The sequence below is a fragment of the Mus caroli genome, unplaced genomic scaffold (assembly GCF_978045245.1).
Source record: "Mus caroli unplaced genomic scaffold, Mus_caroli_1 scaffold_6, whole genome shotgun sequence".
Classification (NCBI taxonomy): Eukaryota; Metazoa; Chordata; class Mammalia; order Rodentia; family Muridae; genus Mus; species Mus caroli.
In genome coordinates, this window is record NW_028227261.1 from 95,553,076 (window position 1) to 95,576,737 (window position 23,662).

General features: G+C 40.6%; 1 protein-coding gene across 1 annotated transcript in view; it reads left to right on the forward strand.

Moving 5' to 3' along the window:
- The window catches only part of Shoc1 (shortage in chiasmata 1), a 71,727-nt gene that overhangs the window by 40,682 nt on the left and 7,383 nt on the right, over positions 1-23,662 (forward strand). Inside the window, exons 14-24 of the mRNA XM_021160305.3 lie at positions 2,839-2,964; positions 3,608-3,784; positions 5,839-5,943; positions 8,541-8,719; positions 9,895-9,967; positions 10,650-10,719; positions 12,651-12,829; positions 13,023-13,140; positions 14,406-14,517; positions 15,633-15,754; positions 21,027-21,120. Of these exons, the coding sequence (XP_021015964.2) occupies positions 2,839-2,964; positions 3,608-3,784; positions 5,839-5,943; positions 8,541-8,719; positions 9,895-9,967; positions 10,650-10,719; positions 12,651-12,829; positions 13,023-13,140; positions 14,406-14,517; positions 15,633-15,754; positions 21,027-21,120 (1,355 nt within the window). The remainder of the gene's footprint in view (positions 1-2,838; positions 2,965-3,607; positions 3,785-5,838; positions 5,944-8,540; positions 8,720-9,894; positions 9,968-10,649; positions 10,720-12,650; positions 12,830-13,022; positions 13,141-14,405; positions 14,518-15,632; positions 15,755-21,026; positions 21,121-23,662) is intronic.

Below are 23,662 nucleotides of genomic sequence, written 5' to 3' on the forward strand. Positions count from 1 at the left end.
CTTGGTTCTCAGTGTTAAGGTAGTGTCTTAGTCAGGGTTTCTATTCCTGCACAAACATCATGACCAAGAAGCAAGTTGGGGAGGAAAGGGTTTATTCAGCTTACACTTCCATACTGCTGTTCATCACCCAAGGAAGTCAGGACTGGAACTCAAGCAGGTCAGGAAGCAGGAGCTGATGCAGAGGCCATGGAGGGATGTTCTTTACTGGCTTGCCTCCTCTGGCTTGCTCAGCCTACTCTCTTATAGAACCCAAGACTACCAGCCCAGGGATGGTCCCACCCACAAGGGGCCTTTCCCCCTTGATCACTAATTGAGAAAATGCCTTACAGTTGGATCTCATGGAGGCATTTCCTCAACTGAAGCTCCTTTCTCTGTGATAACTCCAGCTGTGTCAAGTTGACACAAAAATAGCCAGTACAGGTAGTTATGGTGTGACAGCCATTTACAGATGTGCTGAAATGCATTACTACTGCACGACAGTTTCCACAGTGACAATCCTGGTGAAAATTCAGAGTAGGATTCAGAGATTTTAGAGCTCTGTGCTTGTTTATGCATTTATATATTCACCATGGTTTCTGGTTCTATGATAGTTTAGCCATGTAATAAATCACCTTGCTGATGACAATTCTTTTTTTATATGTTTGTTTGTTTGTTTATTTTTCGGGACAGGGTTTCTCTGTATAGCCCCATAGCTGTCCTGGAACTCACTCTGTAGACCAGGCTGGCCTCGAACTCAGAAATCCGCCTGCCTCTGCCTCCCAAGTGCTGGGATTAAAGGCGTGCACCACTGCCTGGCACTGATAACAATTCTGTATGTCTCTGGGATCACTCTAACGAACGCTTTCCTCACAATCCAGTCACACCCTCTGCATAAAGGAATGAAGAAGGGGTTGGGAAGATGAGTCAGTCAGTAAAATACTTGCCTTAAAAGCACAAGGCCCCCCCAGAACCATGTTCAAAGAAAGCTGGATGTGGTGGCATGCACTTGTAATTCCAGTACTGGGAAGGTGGGGACAGGGGTGTGCTTGGGATTGCTGGCCAGCCAGCCTATCCAGCTTGGCAAGCTCCAGGACAGTCTCAAAAGAGAAACAAAGTAAATAGCAACCAAAGACGCCAACAGAGATTGTCCTCTACACATACACACCTACACACACATGCACACTCACAAATACATGCACTTGCATACACACAAACATACACATACAGCACAGCACGTACACACATCACACACACACACATCACACACACACACAAATGAGGAAAAGAGAATTTGTCATTTTTAGATTTGTTTCCAGATTCTACTCCTATTTGGATTGAGAAAGAATCCCATATGAACACTGGCATCCTTTCTGCTTGTTCTACTTAAGAGAATAGCTTATAAAGGGACTTATTAGCATCATAAATAAGGAGCCACAGCAAAAAATGTTGAAAGAGATGAAGAGAATATTTTCATGTTAAAAAAAAATGAGCTAGCTTCCTAACCCTTTAAAGGAGTGCTGATATGAAGAAGGAGGGAGGGCCTCTGTGCCCCTGACATTTGCTCGACCATTGTGGCGCTCCTGGCCTCTTTGCTCCTGCATATATTTCTCCCTGGTTGGGTGTAGAAACAAGTGTCTCAGTTGTATATTTGGGGGTTAAATGGGTGTGCACTTAAGGGAATGAGCATCCCCAAAGAAAGAAGTATTGTCAGTCTGTCCTATGTTGTGACTCTTTCCTGGTGAGAGTCTCCCTGGCCAGCTTAGGCGAGGACTGAGTGGGGAGGCGCCTCCTTCAGATATTTAGTTACTAAGCCCACTTGTCTCGCAAATCAAGCCTTATTCTCCACCTTAGCTTTATTAGCAACAAAGGTAATGTTTTACTTCTTGCCTTATTTTACAGTTAATTGGGGATGAGAAATGTTATGACTTTAGTCCTCTCAAAAATCTCAATAATTAATATAGCTTGAGTGAACCTATTCAGAGGACTTAAAATTAATTGGCAGTATTACTTGTAACATAATCTGGTTTTGTATATTTTCCATCATTATACTTGTAATTCTTTTCTTTTATTTAAGGTGGGATCTTTCTGTGTAGGCTGGCCTTGATCTGTGATCTTCCCACCTTAGCCTCCCAAATGCTGGGATTATAGGCACAGACTCCCATATCCCATTCTGTTACCAGACTTTTAACTCTACATAAAAGTATCGCAGGCTAGTATCACAGTTTTAAAAGAATCTTATAGTCAGATTATTGGTGGATGACATGAGTATTTAGTTAAAATAGCTGTACCTGCACATATTTTCTATAATATTCTATAGAATAATTTTCTATAATATTTAGAAAATAAGAAACCTAACATGTATTGAACACTATATCAGGTATCACACTGCATAGTAAAGGAAGTAAGGAAGGCAGTTTCCTAAAATTTCATGTAGAAAATGGCTGAACTGAAGACTGAATAATAAAACTGGGATGCCCGAGACAGTAGAGTGGAAGGTTGGAAACAGAAGGGAAACTCGGGAAAGCCACAGAGAGGTGATATACAATGTCGTTGTCTTTCACATATTAAGGACTGGAGTTTGGACCCTGGAGTTCAGGTAGGCATCCTAGGTCATATTCTGCCTATGAGGAACCTGGGGTTGCTGCAGGGCCGAGGTAGAATTCAGAGCGGACACCAGAGTTTACCCCATTCCCATCATCCGCCTTGCTTCTCAGCACAGCGTTAGGTCCACTGATCTGTATAATTCATTTTACTCAGTCTCAATGTACTTCCATGAAAAGATTTAACAGCAGTGATTTTAAACACAGTGTTAAAATAAAGCAGCCTCATTTCTCCTGAACAATTTAATGTTTTTGCTAGAATTTCAAGATAAAGAAAAATATTCTTTGCCTCTTCAAGAAGAAAGTCCTGTTATTTCTAGTAGTAAAGCTCCAGAGGAGAGATGTCAAGAAAGGACAGATGACGTCATCGAGATCCCCGCATCAGGTGGGCAATGCACTTTCAAGATCATTGGGAAGCCCTCTCCCCGGGCTGGTGAGATGGCTCAGTGGGTAAGAGCACCCGACTGCTCTTCCAAAGGTCCAGAGTTCAAATCCCAGCAACCACATGGTGGGAAGCCCTCTCCCAGATTTCTAGAACATACCTTATTTTCCATGTAGTTGTCTTTACCTGTTTCAGAAACTTTTTTGTTGTTGTTGGTTTTTCTAGACAGGGTTTCTCTGTGTAGCTCTAGAACTCAGTACATACACCAGGCTGGCTTTGAACTCAGAGATCTGCTTGCCTCTGCCTCCCAAGTGCTGGGATACAGACATTTCTTAATTCTATTTCTGTTTTCAAGTTATTTCCAGACCCAGAGCCCTACACCCTGCTTCTGTCTTTCTCCCGGTGCCTCACTCAAGGCCACCAGTTGTTATCTTCCTTCATTAAAACTGAAGCCACTTTCCTACATCCCTGTGAGAAGAAGGGACTGCAGGAGCCCCTAGTCTTCATCCATGGTTTCCATGGTTGAAAAATGTGTTATCAGTGGTCACTCCATCCCTCACCCACAGGCACGGTGAGGTGAGTTGGGTGTCAGACACAGCACACTACCCTTTTCACACACACCGATTTCAGTGCTGTTATTTTTCAGACACCCAGTGCCAAGCATACTGTCTCCTAGAAGCCACAGCGATTCCTATCTTAAAGAAGCTTGTTTGCCTCTGTACTTACCCTGCAGCCAATTGGAAATTCGCCACTGTCAATTTTGACCAAACAAGATTCTTCTTAAAGGAACAAGAAAAAAAAATAAATGATGCTATTCACCACGGTGAGTACGAATCAAATCCATAATACACAAAGGACACATTTTTAGACAATTGTAGCAAGCAGCCCTCAGATCTGGAAGAAACCTTGACTGTAATTTAGCATGTAGTACTCACATCTGGCCAAGCCCAGAAGATACTCAGTGAATCTCCTAACTAACATGTATTATTTAATAGATCTGCATTGCAAAACCAAAGTTAATGCTATACCCATTCTCAGGGGAACCAGTACTTGGCCTTGCTCTGCCCAAACAAAATCATGAAAGGATCCAAAGGATAATTTCTAGTGAATTTAACTGCACCTTATAATGAAATATAAGATCTATATAAACACAAAATACCCAGCTCCCAACAACATAAAACTGACAATGTCTAATGTAAAGTCACATCACCAAACACAAAAAAGATACAGGAACTGCAACCCATAATGAGAATAATCTATTGAAACAAGCCTAAGTCAAAGGTGCACGAGTTATCACAAGTTGCTAGGCTTGCTAAAACATTTTCTGCATAAGCAGAGGGGTTTCAGGCACCTTGGCATAGAGTCCTATCCAGTAATTACTGCTGTCATTGCTGACCTCTAACATTGTGGTTCTGGGGAAGGAAAGAACAGAAAAAAGGTTTTAAAACAGAACAGTGGCTTTCTACACTTTCTTACCCATATGAGCCCTTTCCCTACTGCTCAGACCATGGATTGAGGCCTTCTCTTAGAGTTATTTCTGTCCTTGCTGTGGCATCCCCTTTGGGGTTTGTAGTCACCTATAGTATAGGCCAGGACATACTAATAGAAAAAAATAGGGCACTTACCATTCATTTGTTGAATGACATTTTGAAATCTTACCCCCTTGGCCAGTCTGCCCGCTACCCTTCACTTTAAGTTCTAAGTAGTGATCCATGTACTCTGTCTTGTGCTTATTGTTGAACCAGTGCAAGAGACACAGTGCACTGTGCTTATTATATGTTATCTAGACCTAGTTTATTAGTAAGGTTAATTTTCTAAATTCATTAAATTACACATATAGTAACAAATTTGCATATTCTTTAAAAGATATTATAGGTGGGCTGGAGAGATAGCTCAGTTTTTTAAAGACTGTTTGCTTTTCTTACCAAGGACCTAGATTTAGTTATCGCATGATGGTTCATATTACCTGTAACTTTAGTTTCTAGGTGATCTTTAACCTTCTTCTGGCCTCTTCCTGTACATGGTATACATGAACTTATGTAGACACATTCACACACTTAAATAAAAGATAAATAAATCTTTGCTGGACATGATGGTTCATGCTTTGAATCATATAACTCAGGAATTTGAGGTCATCCAGAGCCACATAGTGAGACACTGCAACAAAACAACAGCAAGAAAAATAAAATAAAGTAAAGTAAAATAGGGCCAGCAAGATGGCTTTGCAGATAAAGGCACTTGCTGCCAAGGCTGATGACCTGAGTTGATTCCTAGAAACCACATGGAGGAAGGGGACAGAGTCTTGCAGGTTGTCTCCTGACCTTACACACATGGGTGGCACATGCATGCCCCCCCATGCCTCACCTCATGTTTTCACATGCAGAGGAATCCAAGCATTCATCTCCAGGAAGTGTGTACCGCACATCCAGGAGGCAATTGGCAATTTCGAGTTTATCTCTGAGCTAACACTTTCAGATGTCTATCTGCATTTCAAAGTATTCCTTCATTCACAAGTCTCTACATCTATCTTAAACAACAGACAAATTACAAAGTTAATTTTCTTCTTAGTTAGAGTGGCTTTTTTTCCCAACAAAAGTAAACATAATGTCTTTACCACTAGGGGATGCACTCTGCAGTTCATTGGCAGCGTTTAGGGCTATCTTGAGCATCACTTATCCTCACTGAGGCTGACTCCTCATCTGTAAATGAGGATTACAGTCATCCTGAGAGAATTATAGAGTCCATGAGCTAACCTGCTTATACACAGCCTAGCAATCGTAAGCACTTGCTAACAGACATTAGCTGTCACTGTTAATCAGATCTGATACATATTCTAAAACTCTAATGTATTTATTAACTATCTTTTTGTTTATATAGATAAAAATGATGACAGAAAAATGACATTCAGGCATGCTGCTCTCTTACATCTCCTGGTAACAATTAGAGATGTCCTTTTAACATGCAACTTGGATACTGCATTAGGTTGGTGGAGAAATTTTTATTTCTTGTTTTCTTCTTGTTGAATGTTTCATCTGAAATAATTTAATGTTCTGAAAAAGGTATCACTTCTTGAAAAATTATGTAGCCTTCTCTCCTATTACACTGATCAATATACATTTTGTCATAACTATTAATGGAATATATACATAAATAGTGTATATGATACATATTTCAGCACTAGGGATCAAATTCAAGACCTCTTAATATTTTACCACCAAATAAGCAGTCTATCACTGAGCTGCACTCAGCACAGAATGGAGCTACATATATTCTGATTATGCTGTTTGTTCCTGGTCTGAATTGCTGAGTTCTGATGCCCTTATACAGATTTAAATGTATAATCATTATTATGCACTGGTTTTTAATGTGAGATTTGACATTTTTCCATATACATTTTAGACCCTTAGTGCATGTTTGGAACTTTGCCTTAAAAAGTAAGGACTAGCTATTGTTACACAAAATAGTTTAGCATTTATTGCACAGGGATAGGGAGCCATTGAGAAGATAAGACTTGCTTTTAAAGTAAATTCTGGGGCTAAAGAGATGGCTCAGTGCTTAAGAGTAGATATGCTCTTGCGGTGGGCCCCAGCTCAGTTCCCAGCACCCAGGCTGAGCTGCTGCTCCATGGGATTGTTGCCTCTGACCTCCACAGCACTTGCTCTCATGGGAATTTACCCCCAACACACACACACATACACACACACACACACACACACACACAGAGAGAGAGAGAGATAAGTAGAAATACAATAATTTGGGGGGGATGGGGTCAGAGTTTCTCTGTGTACCCCTGGCCATCCTGGAACTCACTGTGTAGACCAGGCTGGCCTTAAACATAGAGTTCTGCCTGCCTCTGCAGTGATAGGATTAAAGGTGTGTGCTCCCGTGTCTGGCCTACAATAAATCTTTTTTAAAAAGTTAAAAGTCCAACAACAGTATTGAGAATCAGGTCTGAAAACCTTAGGAGGTAAAATGTAAGTCAGTCTCTAAGTTTCCTGTCAGCCTAGCAACACTGATGTGAGACTTAACATGCACGTGCATGGAGAACATATGGAGTGAACTAAATATCCTAAGTCAACACTCACTACCCAAATATGTTCAATGCCTCATCTGCAGAAGCTACCATGTGCTCTGCTGCAAAAATTCACCAAACTCACTGGGCCCCAAAATCCCACGGAGAGCTTATCAGAAAGGAATTATTGGGATAAAAATCTAGATTTACTAAATATGACCCTTCAAGGACAAGATTTGGAATCTTTCATGTTTAAGTTGCCCTTAGTGGTCAGGTATGGTTGGGTAGGCTTATAGTGCCAGCTTTTGGGGAGGCTAACAGGGCCCCTGGAATTTGAGACTGTCCTGCAGAACACGGGAAGATCCTATCTTATGTGCATGTCTTAGATCCCAATGTTTGAACAGATGCAAATATTAATTAAGAGTAAATCCTACTTTTACCCTGAGCTTATAGTCTAATGAGGTTGTCACATACATTATATAAAAAAAAATCAGGTACAAAGTTATGTAAATTAAGTATTAGGAAAATTCCAGTGAACAATGTTTCAAAAGAACTTTCATGTAAGTGTAGATCCTGAGACTTACAGGAAGAGTGAATTAATATTCAGGAAGCAGGAAAGAATAGGATATGTAGAAGTATAAAGATATGTACAAATAAACTAATGTTATATAGCTAAAACTACACATGTGATATTGATTTTTTTAGCTTCACCTAATTTTAAAGACATTATATGTTTGAAGAGGAAGATATGTTTAACCTGATTTAGACATTTTACCAGTCAATCTGAGCACTTGGGAGGCAAAGGCAGGTGAATCTTTATAAACTCAAGGCCAGCCTGGTCTACAAATTTCAAGTCAGCCAAGGCTATACAATAAGACCCTGACGAAAGAAAGAAAGAAAGAAAGAAAGAAAGAAAGAAAGAAAGAAAGAAAGAAAGAAAGAAAGAAAGAGAAATATTGCTCAGCATGTACATATATCAAAATGTCACATAGTATTCTATAAGAATGTGTATTAGATATAAATTTAAATTAAAGTATCAACTATTTTATTAAAATCAGAACAGGACTAAGTGAAATGTTAACTGGGTCTTTTTTCAAGTTGTTTATTCTTATTTTCTATGTTTGGGTATTTTGCATGCCTGTAGAGAGCAGAGGAGGGCATCAGATCCCTGGAACTAAAGTTACAGGCAATTGTTATCAATCGTGTGGGTGTTGGAAACTGAATCCCAGTCCTCCGGAAAAACAGCCAGTGCTGCTCACCACTGACCTATCTCTCCAGACCTATTAACTGTCATTTAAGATTTATTTCTAGCCAGGAATGGTGGCACATGTGTTTAATCCCAGCGCTCAGCTGGCAGAGACAAAGGCAGGAGGATCTCTGTGAGTTCCAGGCTAGCTTGGTCTCTATAGGGAGTTCCAGAGCAGCCAGAGCTACATAGTGAGTGAGAACCTGTCTCAAAAAACAGAATACAAAAGTTTCATTTTGTTTTGATTTGTTTTTGTAGTGATTTTTGCCATGGATCAGAAACATTAAAAGACTTAACATTTTCCCTAATTTTTTTAAACAGGATATTTGTCAAATGCAAAAGATATCTACAAAAGTGTGTTAGACTCCCGTTTGGATAACATTTGGAGACAGCTAAAAATTTTACAGTTTATTAAGGAAAAAAGGCCTAAAACCAACTATAAGATCCAAGAATTGCAATGTCAAATACTAAGTAGGCTACAGAATCAACAACAAATGAAGGTTGAGTATTGGGTTGAAGCAGATAAAGTATTTAGTATAAAGAATGGGGTGTGACGTGATTTGATGTATTTAACTTTGAGGTTATAAAATAGGCTATGTTTGGCCCTTGACAGTTTTCTCCTTAAGAAAGATAACAGTAGTCTCAGACCCAGAAAAAGGGGGCATTATTCACTGCCTTCAAATTTAAGTGCTTTAATTTCTGTTGTAAACTGTTGTCTTAGATTGTAGAGATGTACACCACAATTTAACTGTCATAATTTACTTTTGTGTAGTGAGCCAGAATCTTATCTGACATGATACTGTAAAAAAAACTCTTTATGTCTTGGCTTATATTAGAAATTATTTTCCCACCCATCCTCTATCCATTATATGAAAGCTGAATGAATGAACTTTTAAGGCAAAATGCCTCTTCAAACCTAATCTAGCAGGAAAACATTACACGAGGTTATACTGACTCTGAATATAAATCTATATGAATGTTTTTCCTTTCCCACTCTGTCGGTCCTCTATCCTCAATTTTAAGTCTCTTGAATGGCTTTTAAAGTTGTTAAGTTAAATCAGGAAGTGACAAGTTTACCATTAAATCTAACTCACTGTCTCCCCTCCCTGCCCCCCCAGAAAGAAACTGCATGATAAGTAGGAGAATACAAGTTGCTCCTTTGTCCAGTGATGTCAGACATGGGGTTGAAGTTAACAGTAATGAAGCAGACCAAGACAATTTGTGTATAGCTGTTATAGACAGATGCTAAGACTCTGCCCCAGAGTCTGCGTCCCTTGTTGATATTTGGTGTTACCAGAATTGAGAACAGGATTCTTTACTGTGTAACCTGTGTGCTCCCTTTTTGTTTTTAAGACTGGGTTGGTTCTCTGTGCAGCAGAAGCTGGCCTTGACCTTCAGGTCCTCCTCCTGCACAGGCCGCCTGATTGCTAGGATTACAGGCTACCACACCCGGCAACTCTAGTCTCCTTGATGTTACTTTTATCTGATCAGTTAAATGTGCTAGTTTTATCACTGTGGCAAAACTGTGGGAAAGAATAATCCAGCTGGGGGCAGACCTCAGTCTAGAGCACTTGCCTGTATGTGTGAAGCCCTAGCTTTAATCTTCAGCACCACAACAATACAGAAGAGAAGAATGATCGTTCAGCAATCATGTGGAATTCTTATTTTTGACTAGGTACTGATTATAATAAGAATGGACTCAGATGGAGAAAAGCATTTGCTCATTAAAACACTTAAGAAAATAGAAGGTAGGGGCATTTGTCTTGTCCTTCATTTAGTAAATGTTTTAAGTTATAAAATTGTATTCGTCTAACTGACATTCACATTCAAATACTACAAATTTGTCTTCTCAAAACCTAGGACTCAGTGCGGTTTCTCTAATGGTTTGATTCTCCAGTTGCTCAAATGTTCATTAGGATTTAACTGACAATTTTTAAATCAATGTAGACTATAAGTCTATAATACATCTATAATGTACTTATATGTATTTTTGTTAAATGTAATTTTTGGTTTTTTAAAGAGATTTTAGTTATTTTATGTGTATGAGTACACTGTTGCTGTCTTCAGTCACACCAGAAGAGGGCATCACAACCATCAGATCTCATTACAGATGGTTGTGAGCCACTATGTGGTTGCTGGGAATTGAACTCAGGACCTCTGGAAGAGCAGTGAGTGCTCTTAACTGCTGAGCCATCTCTCCAGCCCAAGAATGTAATTTTATTAAGACTTTTTTAGATTACTCCCTAGTTGCTACATTAGTACTGCCTGCTTACAACTCAGTTTTATAAACAAAGAAAAAATTCATAAAGACAGCATAATAGGTCTTATAAGTAGTGATTGAGGAGATGGAATTTAACCCGGTTTTCTCAAGTCAACAAAACTGAAAAAGGAGAATCTTGTTGAAAGAAAACTCTCTTTTTTTCCAAACAGGTATAACAATGACTGTTTTACGTTCAAATGACAGAAAAAAATTTCTGGAAACTACCAGTATTTTAAAAGGGTAAAGTATTTTTTTTTTTTTTAATGTATGGCATAGTTCTACAGGAAAGGGAAAATTCCTCCTGGAGTCCAGACTATAGCTGTAGCTGTAGCTGTGGCTGTAGCTGTGGCTGTGGCTGTGGCTGTGGCTGTGGCTGTGACTGTGGCTGTGGCTGTGGCTGTGGCTGTACCTGAGGTTGTGGCTGTGGCTGTGGCTGAGGCTCTGGCTGTGGCTGAGGCTCTGGCTGTGGCTGTGGCTGTGGCTGTGGCTGTGGCTGTGGCTGTGGCTGTGCTGTGGCTGTGGCTGAGGCTGAGGCTGTGGCTGTGGCTGTGGCTGTGGCTGTGGCTGTGGCTGTGGCTGTGGCTGTAGCTCAGTGGTAGAGTGCTCACAGGCCAGGAGCCAGACTGCGGTTTACTCCTTAACACCCAGGAAGGTGATGATGGCTCCAGAGTTCAGGTTAAAGAAATCTGAAATCTGCAGCTTTACTCTCTTCATGAAAAATTCCTTACACTGAACATTTTAACTCTCAACATAGCCTTGTATATTTAATAAAGTAAGCATCCAGGGATTTAGTTCAATCTTATTTTAATATCCCCAAATTATTATCATCATTGCTAGAATAGAAACAAAACTGGGTGCTCAGTACTCAAGAGACAGAGGCAAGGGGGTCAGACAGGGGCTCTGCAGGGGAGGGAAGGGGAAGGGAACGGGAAGGGAAGGGGAAGGGAAGGGGAAGGAAGAGGAAGAAGGGGAAGGAAGGGAAGGGGAAGAGGGAGAAGAGGGGGAAGAAGGGGAAGGGGAAAGGGAGGGGAGGGAGAAGAAGAAAAAAAAACTTTTAAAACAGCCTAGTTGTTCTAAAGTATCTTGGCGTGGCTTGTCATAGCTCCCTATGTCCTCCAAAGGACCTGCTAATTAATAATAGGCCTAGTATTGTGTTTTTAAATGTCTTTATCTTGCCTTATTTCACATAGAAATTATTTCTAGTATTGAGATCCAAATAATGAAAAGAAATATAAATAAAATAGAAGCCCACAAAAACTAGGCATAAATACTTTTAATTTTTATTTATGTACGTATGAATATTCTTTGTGTATATATGGTACATGCCAAAGGACAGCATCAGATCCCATTACAGAAGGTTGTGAGCCACCACGTGGGTGCTGGGAGTTGAACTAAGGACCTCTGGAAGAGCATCCAATACTCTTAACCGCTGAGCCATCTCTCCAGCCCCAACACACACACTTTTGACTTGTAGATTGATCTGGATAGAAAGTAGTAGAGGGTTGAGTTACAATCGTGCTGTCTCATGTGAAGACGATGAGAAGGCAATGCTTACACTGCTGTGTCCATCGCCTTTGTCTTTGTTAAACACTCACGAGGCGGGGGGGGGGGGGGGGGCAAGAAACAGTTTCACCTGGCAGTTGGAGATTTTCATATGCTAGTATGAAGATTTTTAACACTAAGACTTAACATTAATGAGGTAAGGCAAAATTTTCATGTTGACACCTATTATTGATAGTACTCGGGTTAAAAAAAAAGTCAGTTACTTTTGGGATATGAGCATAGGAAATATTGTATGTTCTGTTTTGTTTTGTTTTGTTTTGTTTTGTTTTTAAGTAAGAAAGAGATAAAATGGTGGTGTACGTCTTTAATCCCAGGACTCTGGAGGCAGCAGCTGGCAGATCTGTGAGTTTGAGGCCAGCCTGGTCTACATAGCAAGTTCCAGATAGCCAGGGCTATGTAGGGAGACCTTGTCTAAAAATCCAAAACTAAACAATAACAACAAAAGAAAGATAAAATGAGATAAATGCAGTCAAAAGAAATGAGCAGCAAGTGTACCGATGTTTTCCAGCTGAGGCCGCAGAGGTCAGGCTAGCACAGGAGCCATCTTGACTGCCCCAGCTAAGGAGTGGCACGAGTGTAATTCCCGTCTTGGCCTGTTTTGTCTCTAGTACACATGCCTGCGTGGTTGTGCACAACCACAGTATCGGAGCGGATTTCCCCTGGAGCAGCTTCTCGCTCGTGGTGGAGTACAACCATGTGGGGCACTCTTGCTGGGCTGAGCACTGCCAACTGTTGGATATACCTTTCCTGGCCTTTAAAGTCGCTGTTCCAGACACAGGTCTACAGAGTAAGGAGACAAGCCAGCGTCCTGCTCCACTAGAGCAGACTGTCCTTTTCACAGACTTTTCTTTGTTCCGGTTGCTATTCATAGAGTATTGTGTTTGTATAACTTCTTTAAAGTGCACCCCCATTACTGCTGTTTAATAAAAAAGAGAAAGGTGTGGCAAAAGAAAAAGTAAGCATTTCATTGTCTTACTTAGGAGATGCCTTGCTGGATCGATTTGGTGGGTTTCTCTTGAAAATTCCCATTCCATATGTATTTTTTGCATCTGAAGGACTTCTCAATACTCCAGAGATACTCCGGCTGCTGGAGTCCAAGTAAGGACTGCATTTTAGTTGTTGGTATTGTGTGTGTGTGGTCTAATAAGCTAAATTTTATGCCTTGCATGTGGTAGTCTAATTTATTATATTCTTGAATATTATAGTCTTTCTGACCCAAGACTAGAATATATAAGAACTGCTTTCCAAAGAGTATATCAATTTATATTTCTAATCCCTAAATTCTATTGAACATTTTTTTATGATATTTATTAACTTTGTGAGCAAAATAAAACTTAACTTTTCTTTAAATTTGCACTTTACTTACATTTTTCTTGTTACCAGCACATACAGACATCTTATGTGTTATTTTTCTATAAATTACATGTTCAAAGATTTGAGCCATTTACAAAATTGAGAATGAGAATTTTTGCTTAAAAACAGCATGGAAAACAGGATTGTGAAGTGCTGAATGGATGGCTGGGTTTTCAGGTCATTAGTTTTAAGGTAATACCAACATTGAATGCTTTAAATTAAAAAAAAAAAACTGTACCATAGCACACAGGAATACTGACATGCATGTCTATGAAGGAGAATTGGATTATTACTTCAGATAAAATCCAAATCAACAGTCCGTGCTTTTGTTTTCATTTCAAAGGTTACCAGGCATTCATCAAAAAACTGTTAGCTACGTGTAGACAGGGAGTTGGCTTGTAGCTCAGCTGTAGAGTGTGCTTAGTAGTGTGTACAAGACCACTTAGGATTTGTGAGGCCCTGAATTTAACCCCCAGTAGCAACTTGACCTGTTGAGATGACTCAGCTAACTAAGAACACTACCTGCAGAGGGGCAGAGTTTGGTTCCAGCACCCAGGCTGGGCAAGCTCATAAATACCTGTAACTCCAGCTCAAGGTGATACAGGGAGTCTGATGCCCTGTTCCGGCCTCCATGGGCACTGGAATGCACATGCATTCTCACACACACACACACACACACACGTACATACATGCATGCATAAATGTACATAAAATTTAAAAGTACAAATTGGAATAAATAAAATGAATAAATAAAAATGTAAAAAGAGATGAACACAACTCAAGGTAAAGCCAATAGAAAACGCACCAGAGGCTTTCCAGGTGAACAGGTATAGGTTAGAGGGGAAAGGTTTCTAGTTTCTTTTATATGCTGAAGAAATCACAAGTTTCTTTCTGAAATACAAAAAATACGCTGAATTATGAAAGAAAAACAGTGCCTCACCTAATTTAATACTCAGAAGAGCGTTCTTGGCTATGGCATGCTCTTCACTGAAGACTGTTGTCTGTTGCAGCTATAATATCACACTAGTGGAGAGATGCTGCTGTGGGTCACTGAAACTCTTCGGAAGTACAGAGTGCTATGTGGTGGTGACAGTCGACGAGCATACTGCTATAGTTGTGCAGGTAAAACTAATAAAAAATAGAAGCCCAGGTGGAAAGTGGATCCCACATACAATCCTTAGCGCAAGGATGGGGAAGGAATACATTCAAAGGTAGGAACTTATCACATTAAAATATATTTAAAAATAGAAAACCACACATATTAAAACACATACAAATCAGTGGGCGAGGATGCACCTAATCTGTCAGAGACTTGATGTGCCACAGTGGGGGGACACCTGGGTGGGCTCCACCCTCTCAGAGGGAAGTGGGAGGGGGTAGGGGAGGGACTGTGTGGAGAGGGAGCAGCATTTGGGATGTAAATAATTAATACAACTATGTGGGTACTTAAGATGTATATAAATTCTTGAAAGAATCTTTTTCATACATTTGCCCGATTAAAGTACCAGATGCAAGGAAATGGAGATTAGAAATCAGGTTTGATGATACGGAGACTATAAATTATTGGTAAGTGTGGTGAAGTACACTCTGATTTGAGGAGCAAATGTTACAATATAAGAAAGATATAATGGGAAAGTTCAAGTCCATGTGTCGTGAATATTTAAAGTTCCTAATTATTGGTTGACTTAGAAAAAATGTCTTAATCCATAATTATAGAACTTACTGTTAGAAGAAGGACATGTCATGAATTACACACTTTATCAAAATGTCTTAGTAAAAGAAAAGAAGGTCCAGACGTGGAGAAACCCGGGAAGTCTTTTGAGCCCACCCTTTTAACTGTGCAAGGCAGGCTCCAGGGCTTGGCTTAGGCCACCATCCTTCCAGGGCAAGTGCTCTTTCCCACTGCACCACCAACAGGTTATTCCATAGGCTTTCAAATGTGCTTTCTGCTGCCCCAGAGTAGCCATGTCCCAGCCCACAAAAGCCTTGACCATCACAGGAGCACTGATTCTGCCTTTGCATCATATCCTGGGCTCTGGAAGACCCACAAGGCTCCCTGTTGATTCTGTCTCTTGTTTTATGTCTACTGCAGCTCTCCCCCATTTCCATGGAATTTAAATTTTTACACAAAATAGGAAACCATACCTATGCCTCTTAAGCTGTCGTTGATATGGCAGACTGTTGCAGATTTTAAGCAGTAGTCGACCTAATGTATCTTCATCTCCTTACTTTTATAGGACCTAGAAGAGTTACATCATGAGAAGGCATCAGACAACATCATTATGAGATTAATGGCACTGTCGTTCCAGTACAGCTGTTGCTGGATAATACTGTATTCCAAGGAAACACTAAATTCACAGTAGGCAAACATTTCTCTATCCATAGTCATAGTTAGAGTCTTCTTAGTCCTCTCTGCACACAGATGCTCATGGCACGCCACGCTATTCATATAGTGTGCTTTAACTGAGGGGCTGTGGGGGTGGAGGCACATGACACACGCTGTCTTGGGCATTCTGTTCAGATCATCCTCTCCTGTCCCATCTCATTATTATAAGCATTATTGTTTAAGTGTTTTATTTCTTTGTAATCTTGGGCTTCTTTGCTAAATGATAAATCACTTTTAAACCTCATCTAAAATCATGTTAATAGATTGAACACATAACTCCTTCCTGTACTTTGGTAACCAAAACATTAGAAAATGCCATGTCCAGACAATGGCATGAGGTATTATTGTGCTTTCTCTCCTTTACTGATAAGCAGAATAATTGTTTCTCCTTTCTCCTGTGCCAGCTGGCTTTCCCCACGCCTGCCCACTGCCCCCGCCCCACCGCCTCTGTGCCAGTCTTTGCTTGTGGAGGCCGCTGTCTCATGAACGTCATTATTCTTACCTTTCACTGCTCTGAAGCATTTGTCTGGGTCAGATGTGTGTCACTCCAAACTCTCCTTTGGATGTCCACCTTTCTAAGATCTTTCCCCTGGCTTTATATCTTCTTTGAATCAGCCTCTAAATGTGTTTGTTGTGAGTTCTTTCTCTTCTGTTTTATTCATTATACATCTTATCTACTACAGCTTTCATCAGTATATGTTGGTATCTGTAGTCTTTCTGGGGAATTCCTGGCATAAATCTCTATTTTTTTTTTTTCAAGGCAGGGTTTCACTGTGTAGTTCTGGCTGTCCTGGAACTTACTCTGTAGAACAGGCTAGATCTGCCTACCTCTGCCTCACAAGAGCTGGGATTAAAGCCATGTGCCACCATGCCCCACTAAATCTCTAATTCCTTTTTTTTTTAAGGTTTTTATTTATTTTATTTATATGAGTACACTGTAGCTATCTTCAGACACACCAGAAGAGGGCATCATATCTCATTACAGATGATTGTGAGCCACCATGTGGTTGCTGGGAATTGAACTCAGGACCTCTAGAAGAACAGTCAGTGCTCTTAACCACTGAGCCATCTCTCCAGTTCAAATCTTTATTAAATATTTCGATCTTCATATTCCATAAACTCTCAAAGTTAGCATGTTCAGATATGAACTGACTGCATATTCTCTGTCCCCTTCAAACCTAGATTTCTTCTTGTCTGTCCTTTAGCAATTTTTAGCATTGCCTCCTATCCAATTGTCCTATATTTATAGCACCAGTACCTTAGCTTAGATTTTATTTCATGTTGTTACACTACCAGATGTTTTTCTGTCTCCGCATAATCTCAGTGTTCCTTTAAGCGTGTGTCATATACTCAGTTAATGTCCCTAAAGCCAAGATCTGATTGCTCTGCTCTTACAAAAGCCTTTCCTGCGGGGCTGGGAAGACAGCTGAGTCAGCAAAGTGCTTGGTACAAATCCAAGGACCTAGGTTTAAATCCCAGAACCTATGTTGAAGAGGAAAGTCGGGCATGGTGGTCTGCATTTTAATCCCAATGTTAGAAAGGCAAAAGCAGGTGAGTCCCTGTTGCTCCCTGGCCACCAGCCTAGCCTGGTTGACAAGTTCCAGGACATTTACAGAGCCTGTAATCTCAAAGCAATAGAGTTGGCACCTGAGAAGTGACACTGGAGACTCTGGCTCTGTGGCACAGTTGAGAACACTTAATCCCAGGCAGAAGCAGGCAGATCTCTGTGAATTCAAGGCCAGCCTAATCTACATAGAAAGTCAGCCCAGTCAGGGCTACATATGAGACCTTGTCTCCAAAATAAAATAAAATAAAATAAAATAAAATAAAATAAAATAAAATAAAATAAAATGAAGAAGGAGGGAGGAGGACAGGAAAAGGTCATTAACTTATGGCTCCATATGCATGTACATACACACACAAGTATTTTACACACACACACACACACAGAATGAGAGAGAGAGAGAGAGAGAGAGAGAGAGAAAGAGAGAGACTTTTACTGAGCTCCTAGATACCTACTGACTACAATACACACTGTAGCCCATGTGTGAGGTCCTGGAGGTACTGCCTTCCACTAGCCAGGTGCTCTCTACTTCTTCAACTGTTTCCTAGAGAGAAACTGTTCTCAGGCCCTTAGGACCTGTTCCCAAGCACTTACTGTGTTTTCTCCTCCATCTCCTCAGAACTCCCTCATGGACTCTTTCCATCCTGTGAGTTGCTTAGCTCTCAGTTTCTTCTCCTCTGTTGGTTCCTTGGAGTACTTGTTCTGAAGCTCACTGCTTTTGTCTGTTAGATGCTCATAAGTTGTTCATTGAGTGAATCGTCTTTCCTACCAAGTTGCTTCCCAGTTTTCCTCACTCTTATCCCTATAGTACCACATCCTACCTAACTCACAGAAGGCTTTAGAAGTCCTTTAAGTTGGTTGGTAAAGAAGGTACCAATATATTTGAAATTGCCTGTGACTTTTTTCTCACTTTTTTTAAAAAGATTTATTTATTTATTTATTTGTCTTCAGACACACTAGAAGAGGGAAACACATCCCATTACAGATGGTTGTGAGCCACCATGTGGTTGCTGGGAATTGAACCCAGGACCTCTGGAAGAGTAGTCAGTGCTCTTATCTGCTGAGCCATCTCTCCAGCCCTTTCCTCACTTTCTTGATGCTATTTTTTATTGTTATTTGTTTGTTTTCAAGACTGGGTTTCTCTCTGTAGCTCTGGCTGTCCTAGGACTCACTCTTTTTGTTTGTTTGTTTGTTTGTTTGTTTGTTTTTGTTTTTTGTTTTTTGAGACAGGGTTTCTCTGTATAGCCCTAGCTGTCCTGGAACTCACTCTGTAGACCAGGCTGGCCTCGAACTCAGAAATCCACCTGCCTCTGCCTCCCAAGTGCTGGGATTAAAGGCATATGCCACCACCACTTTTTTTCTTGATGCTATTCTTATTTCCTAGTTTACCAAACTTTCTGTGTCATTGTTACCTCCTGAGAACAAACACATCCTGGAGTCTAAGAATCTGAACACCCTGGCTTTTAACTCCTTCTCTGTTAACATACAGCCCCCGCAAGGCATTCATCCCTTTCTGCACTACAAGGTAAAGGCTGTGGTCTGTGCTTTAGCTCTGTCACTTGGAAAGTTAATAAGGCCTGTGAGGCACTTTATGCTTAGTGCTACTTATAAATCATTTTTAAGCTTCATCCAAAGCTTGGCAATTTTTTAGATAAATTACTTATTTGGAAGTTTTCTAAGGTTGTTTTTAGATAGCTGCTTATATATAGTTTTGTGGTTCAATTGAAATACAGGGAAAATAGCAGAAGACCCCAACCTGTTTTTAGTTATCATGTAAATATTCTTAGATAGCTTTATTTTTATCCGAATATGCAATATGATAATTTATTTATGATATAAAATATAATTACTTTCAGAATTTTAAGTTTCATAGTTTTATATCATTAGATAATTGTATCCTTTAAGTAGAATCTCAATAAGCTGACCAAATGAGAGAAATTGAAAATGCAGAAGAAATGATTTGAACTATCTTAAGTTGTTCAGGCCGATAGTTTCTGCACAGGGAAGAGCTCAGCGGCCTTTGAAAATCCCCCTTGGTTTGACGTTTGCTGGAAACAGGCATCATATAGTTGTACTCCAGGCTATGATTTATTATAGTCCTAGGTAAACAACCCATAAAGCAAAATTAACAAGAGAAGAAGCTCACTGGACAAAGCCGGGACGAAGGAAGCCTCCAAGAGTCTTTTCCTAGTTTACTCAGAGTGTTTAATTTTCTCAGCAACAAGTTGTGATAGCACTTACAAACCTTTGTCCAGCCAGGAAGCTTAATAGAGACACATGACCAGAGTTACAGGCTTAACACAAATTGGAGTTTGCAATGTTTAGAAGTGTTCAACCGAATTCGTATGATTTGTATAGGCAGCTTGGGCAAAGTAAGTTACTCTGTCAACCTATTACTCTGTGGAAAAACTTTGTCCGGGTGTAGTGTGGCACCATTCATGGAGATATGCAAACATGTCTACTTCCCCTAGGTAGGGAGCCAGTGACAAAGTAAGGCTACCACCACAGCCCAACCTGGTGGATCAGAGTTTATTGGGTTATTTGCAGGAGTGTGGGTGAAGGGTTAACTGTAGGGGCAGAAATGATTCGATGAATCTACATCACCAAAAGCCCACCCCAGTGTGGGGGATGGTTCACCAAAGCTGCACAGCTTTGTAACGCACTGCACAGCTCGCAGGCAGCTTGACAGAGTGTAGGCCTCCTTCCTTGTGTTGCCAAACAATATTCCTGGGGAGATGTGAGCAAATGTGTATCCATCCCAAATAGGGAGTCGGTGACAGACCAAAGTGAGGAGACGAAAGTTGCAGAGTGTCTTTTCCTGGCAGCCCAGTTGGAAGAGGCTCAGACCACCTGAGCTGCCTGGAAGAGGCAAATCAGCCAAGCTGTCTGAAAAAAAGCAGAGACCAGCTGAGCTGCCTGAAGAGGCTCAGACCAACCAAACTGACTGGAGAAAACATGCTCCAACCATATTGAGCTGTGCAGTGCACAGACTGTGCAGTGAGCTCTAGGTTCCCAGCTTTTCTGAGCTGTTAACCATGATGGGGTGGGTTTTGGTGACATGGCTGTCTTTGAATCATTTCTGCTCCTGTATGTAACCCCACACCCATAGTCCTGTATGTAACCACAATAAAGCACGAGGTTTGCTGCATTGGAGTCTAGTGGTCTCCTCACTTTGGTCTGTCACCGACTCCCTATTTGGGATGGATACACATTTGCTCACATCTCCCCAGGAATATTGTTTGGCAACACAAGGAAGGAGGCCTACATGAGAGTATTTGCCTTGGAGTTCTTCGTGATAAGCTGGCAATCTCCTCACTGCTGCTTAAAATATTCACAGTGAGTGGGTAAAGGTAGAGACCCGTGCTCTCACGGGTCAGCAGTCACCTTGGCTCTGGGTGGTAACTGTTGAAGGGGAAAGCTGCTCTTTGACCATGAGATGGAGTACTCTACGTATCTAACTTTAGTTCACCCCTGGAGACAAGAATGGGATGGGTCGGGTTTCTCTCCTCACCCCTCATCTCCCTCCACACACAGCCTCACATCCCTAGGTTTAATAGCGTGGTTAAAGACAGGAAGTGGAACTATCTTTTCCAGAGAGGGTAGAGTGAGTGCAAATAGAGGTGGATATGCTTGCAGTAAAATGTCCAATGAATAAACATATAATAATAACATTCTTCTTAGATACCATCTTACAGAAAAGACACTTCGTCACCTCGCACAGATTTATGCAGCTTTGGTTTCCTCAGGCCTGAAGTCTGAAGAACTGGATGTAAAGGTATCGCTTTCCTATACATTTATAGTCTGGTTCATAAACTAAAGTTACACTGGACACAGTGTCCAGTGAAAAGAAATATTAAACAGACACAGTTCCTTAAGAGCCAATAAAGAGCAGGGGCAAATTATGAAATATATAATTTGAGGCTGTTTTAAAAGTGTCTATATGTGTTTGTTTATATACACACGTAAATACACACAAAGCAAACACATAAGTGACAGAAACTTTAAGCCTGGTATGCTTCCTGTGCCTGTGATCTCAGCACTCAGAAGGTTAAGGCAGAAAGATGGTGAGCTCAGAGCCAACCAGAGAGCTCTGTAGTGAGACTGTCTCAAAACCAAAACAATAGTGATGGTTTCAGTTCACTTAAAATCAAGCCATAGTTAGAACTTAAAAAAAAAAGTCAGGATATAAAGAAAAATAAATGTCTTTTGATCAAGACAAGCTACTTATGAAAGCTATACCAAGTTTTTATCGGCTACAGATGCAAGTCCCCAGACATTCTGATAGGGTCGTGTGCCCTGGTGAGCTCCTTGTCTGGCCTTTTCTTAGTGTCCCACTCTAAAGGTAGGCATTTGCCTGAGTTTAGGGCTCACTACTTTTCTATTGTCATTTCCATTTCCTTCATTTAAGCACTCAGATGTTCTCACAGCCTTGCTGTAGTTTATGAGTACAGATCTTGAAATCCTGACAATTAAGGTCTGCACCTGTATTCTGTCAACCAGTTGGAAATCTCCACACGTTGTGTGGCACAGCCCTCTTTGTGTGGCTGTGATATCTCTTGAGTCTTCCATACCCATCTCTGCTTCTCTACATTCAGGCATCCATCACTCTCATGCAGAGTTTTAAAATGCCTTCCTAAATGATCACCTTTCTACCTTCTTACTCCATCATATGTGGACATCAATTCCATTGCTAAGATGCAGGTGTAGGAATGCATCCCCTAGACAGTAGGTTCTGAGTGTGAGAAGCTTGTCTGTTTACTCCTATACCCTGGGCACTTCTCCATCCCAGCAAAGGCCAGGTAGAAGGCTATCGATAAGTACACACAGGTAAGTTCTCTTGCTCACATACCTTCCATGTCTCCTTGCTTCACTCAGAATAGAATCAAATTTAAGTGGATTCAAAATTTAGTCCCAGGTATCCATTTGCTCCATAAACCTCCACTCAGTCATACTCAGCCAGTGAAGAGGTGTCATCTGGCCTTTCTTCCCCAGGAATACTGCTGTCTATCTCTTAGAGCTAGGTTTCAAACACTGCCTCGGTGAGGAACCTGCCCCAGTCATACCCTCCATAATCTCAAGGCCCTCCCCCATTACCCCTTAGACTTTTATTGGGGTGTGATGTGTTTGTTGCTGGTGTTTTCTTTTGTTCTGCTTTTGTTTTTGAGACAGTGTTATTGTGTAGTCCTGGCTGGCCTTGCACTCAAAGATTCACCTACTGTCCAAGCCAGCTCAGTCAGTCAACTGGGTCTCAAGGGAGGGAGCGAGGATTGAAAAGAAAAAGTCAATTAGACAACAGTATGACATGACTGAGTGCTGAGGCTGAAGCTGGCTTATTTTTTTCCAGTCTGCTTTTATATCATTCTAGGTACATACAAAGAATATGGTCATTCCTCGTCAAACAAACAAACAAACAAACAAGCAAAGCAGTCAAGGAACAAACAAAGCATAGAGGGAGGGTCCCATGATTACTATATTCAGGGTCTTAACAAGACCCATCAAGGGCTGGAGAGATAGCTCAGCACTTAAGAATATTGACTGCTTTCCCAGGGGTCCTGAGTTCAGTTCCCAGCAACCCACATGGTGGCTCACAATCATCTGTAATGGGATCCGATGCCTTCTTCTGGTATGTCTGAAGAGAGCAACAGTGTACTCATATGCATAAATAAATCAAGAAATCCTAAAGGAAAATTCAGTCTTTAAAAAAGCAAAACAAAACAAGACCCATCAAGATACAAAGAGCACATTCCTCAGCTATATTCTTCTTGAGCCTACTTCCAAGTCCTAGCCCAAAGTCAAATTCCTGCCAAATTCCTAGAAGGTGGCCCCAAAAGCTCTCCACAACCTACTTCTCAAGTGCTGGGATTAAAAGTATGCACAACTTTGAAAGGTATAAACTAAGTTATTTGTAAACCTGTGGCATCTTGTGCAGTGATACAAAGAAAAATATTTAACAAGCATCTACTAAACAGAGTTAAGTCAAATCATAACCTGTTAAGAGAATTAAAGAAAGATCTTTTTGAAATTTTCAATTTCATGATGGATACTACATACAAAAGTACAATTCATAGAAAAGTTATCTTTATAATAAATAAATGATGAGGCTATGCCAGGGCCTAGCAAAAATAAATAAATAAATAAATAAGGATTCAAATAAAATAAAATAAATACATATAATTAAATAAATATTCAAACAAGGATCCTCTGCTTGGTTAGCCTTCTCCCAGCATGTGGTAAATAATTATATGTATGGCACTGTGTTCAGATACAGGAACACAATACAGAGAAGGAAGGTGTCACCCAAAGAAAGCACTTGAGGG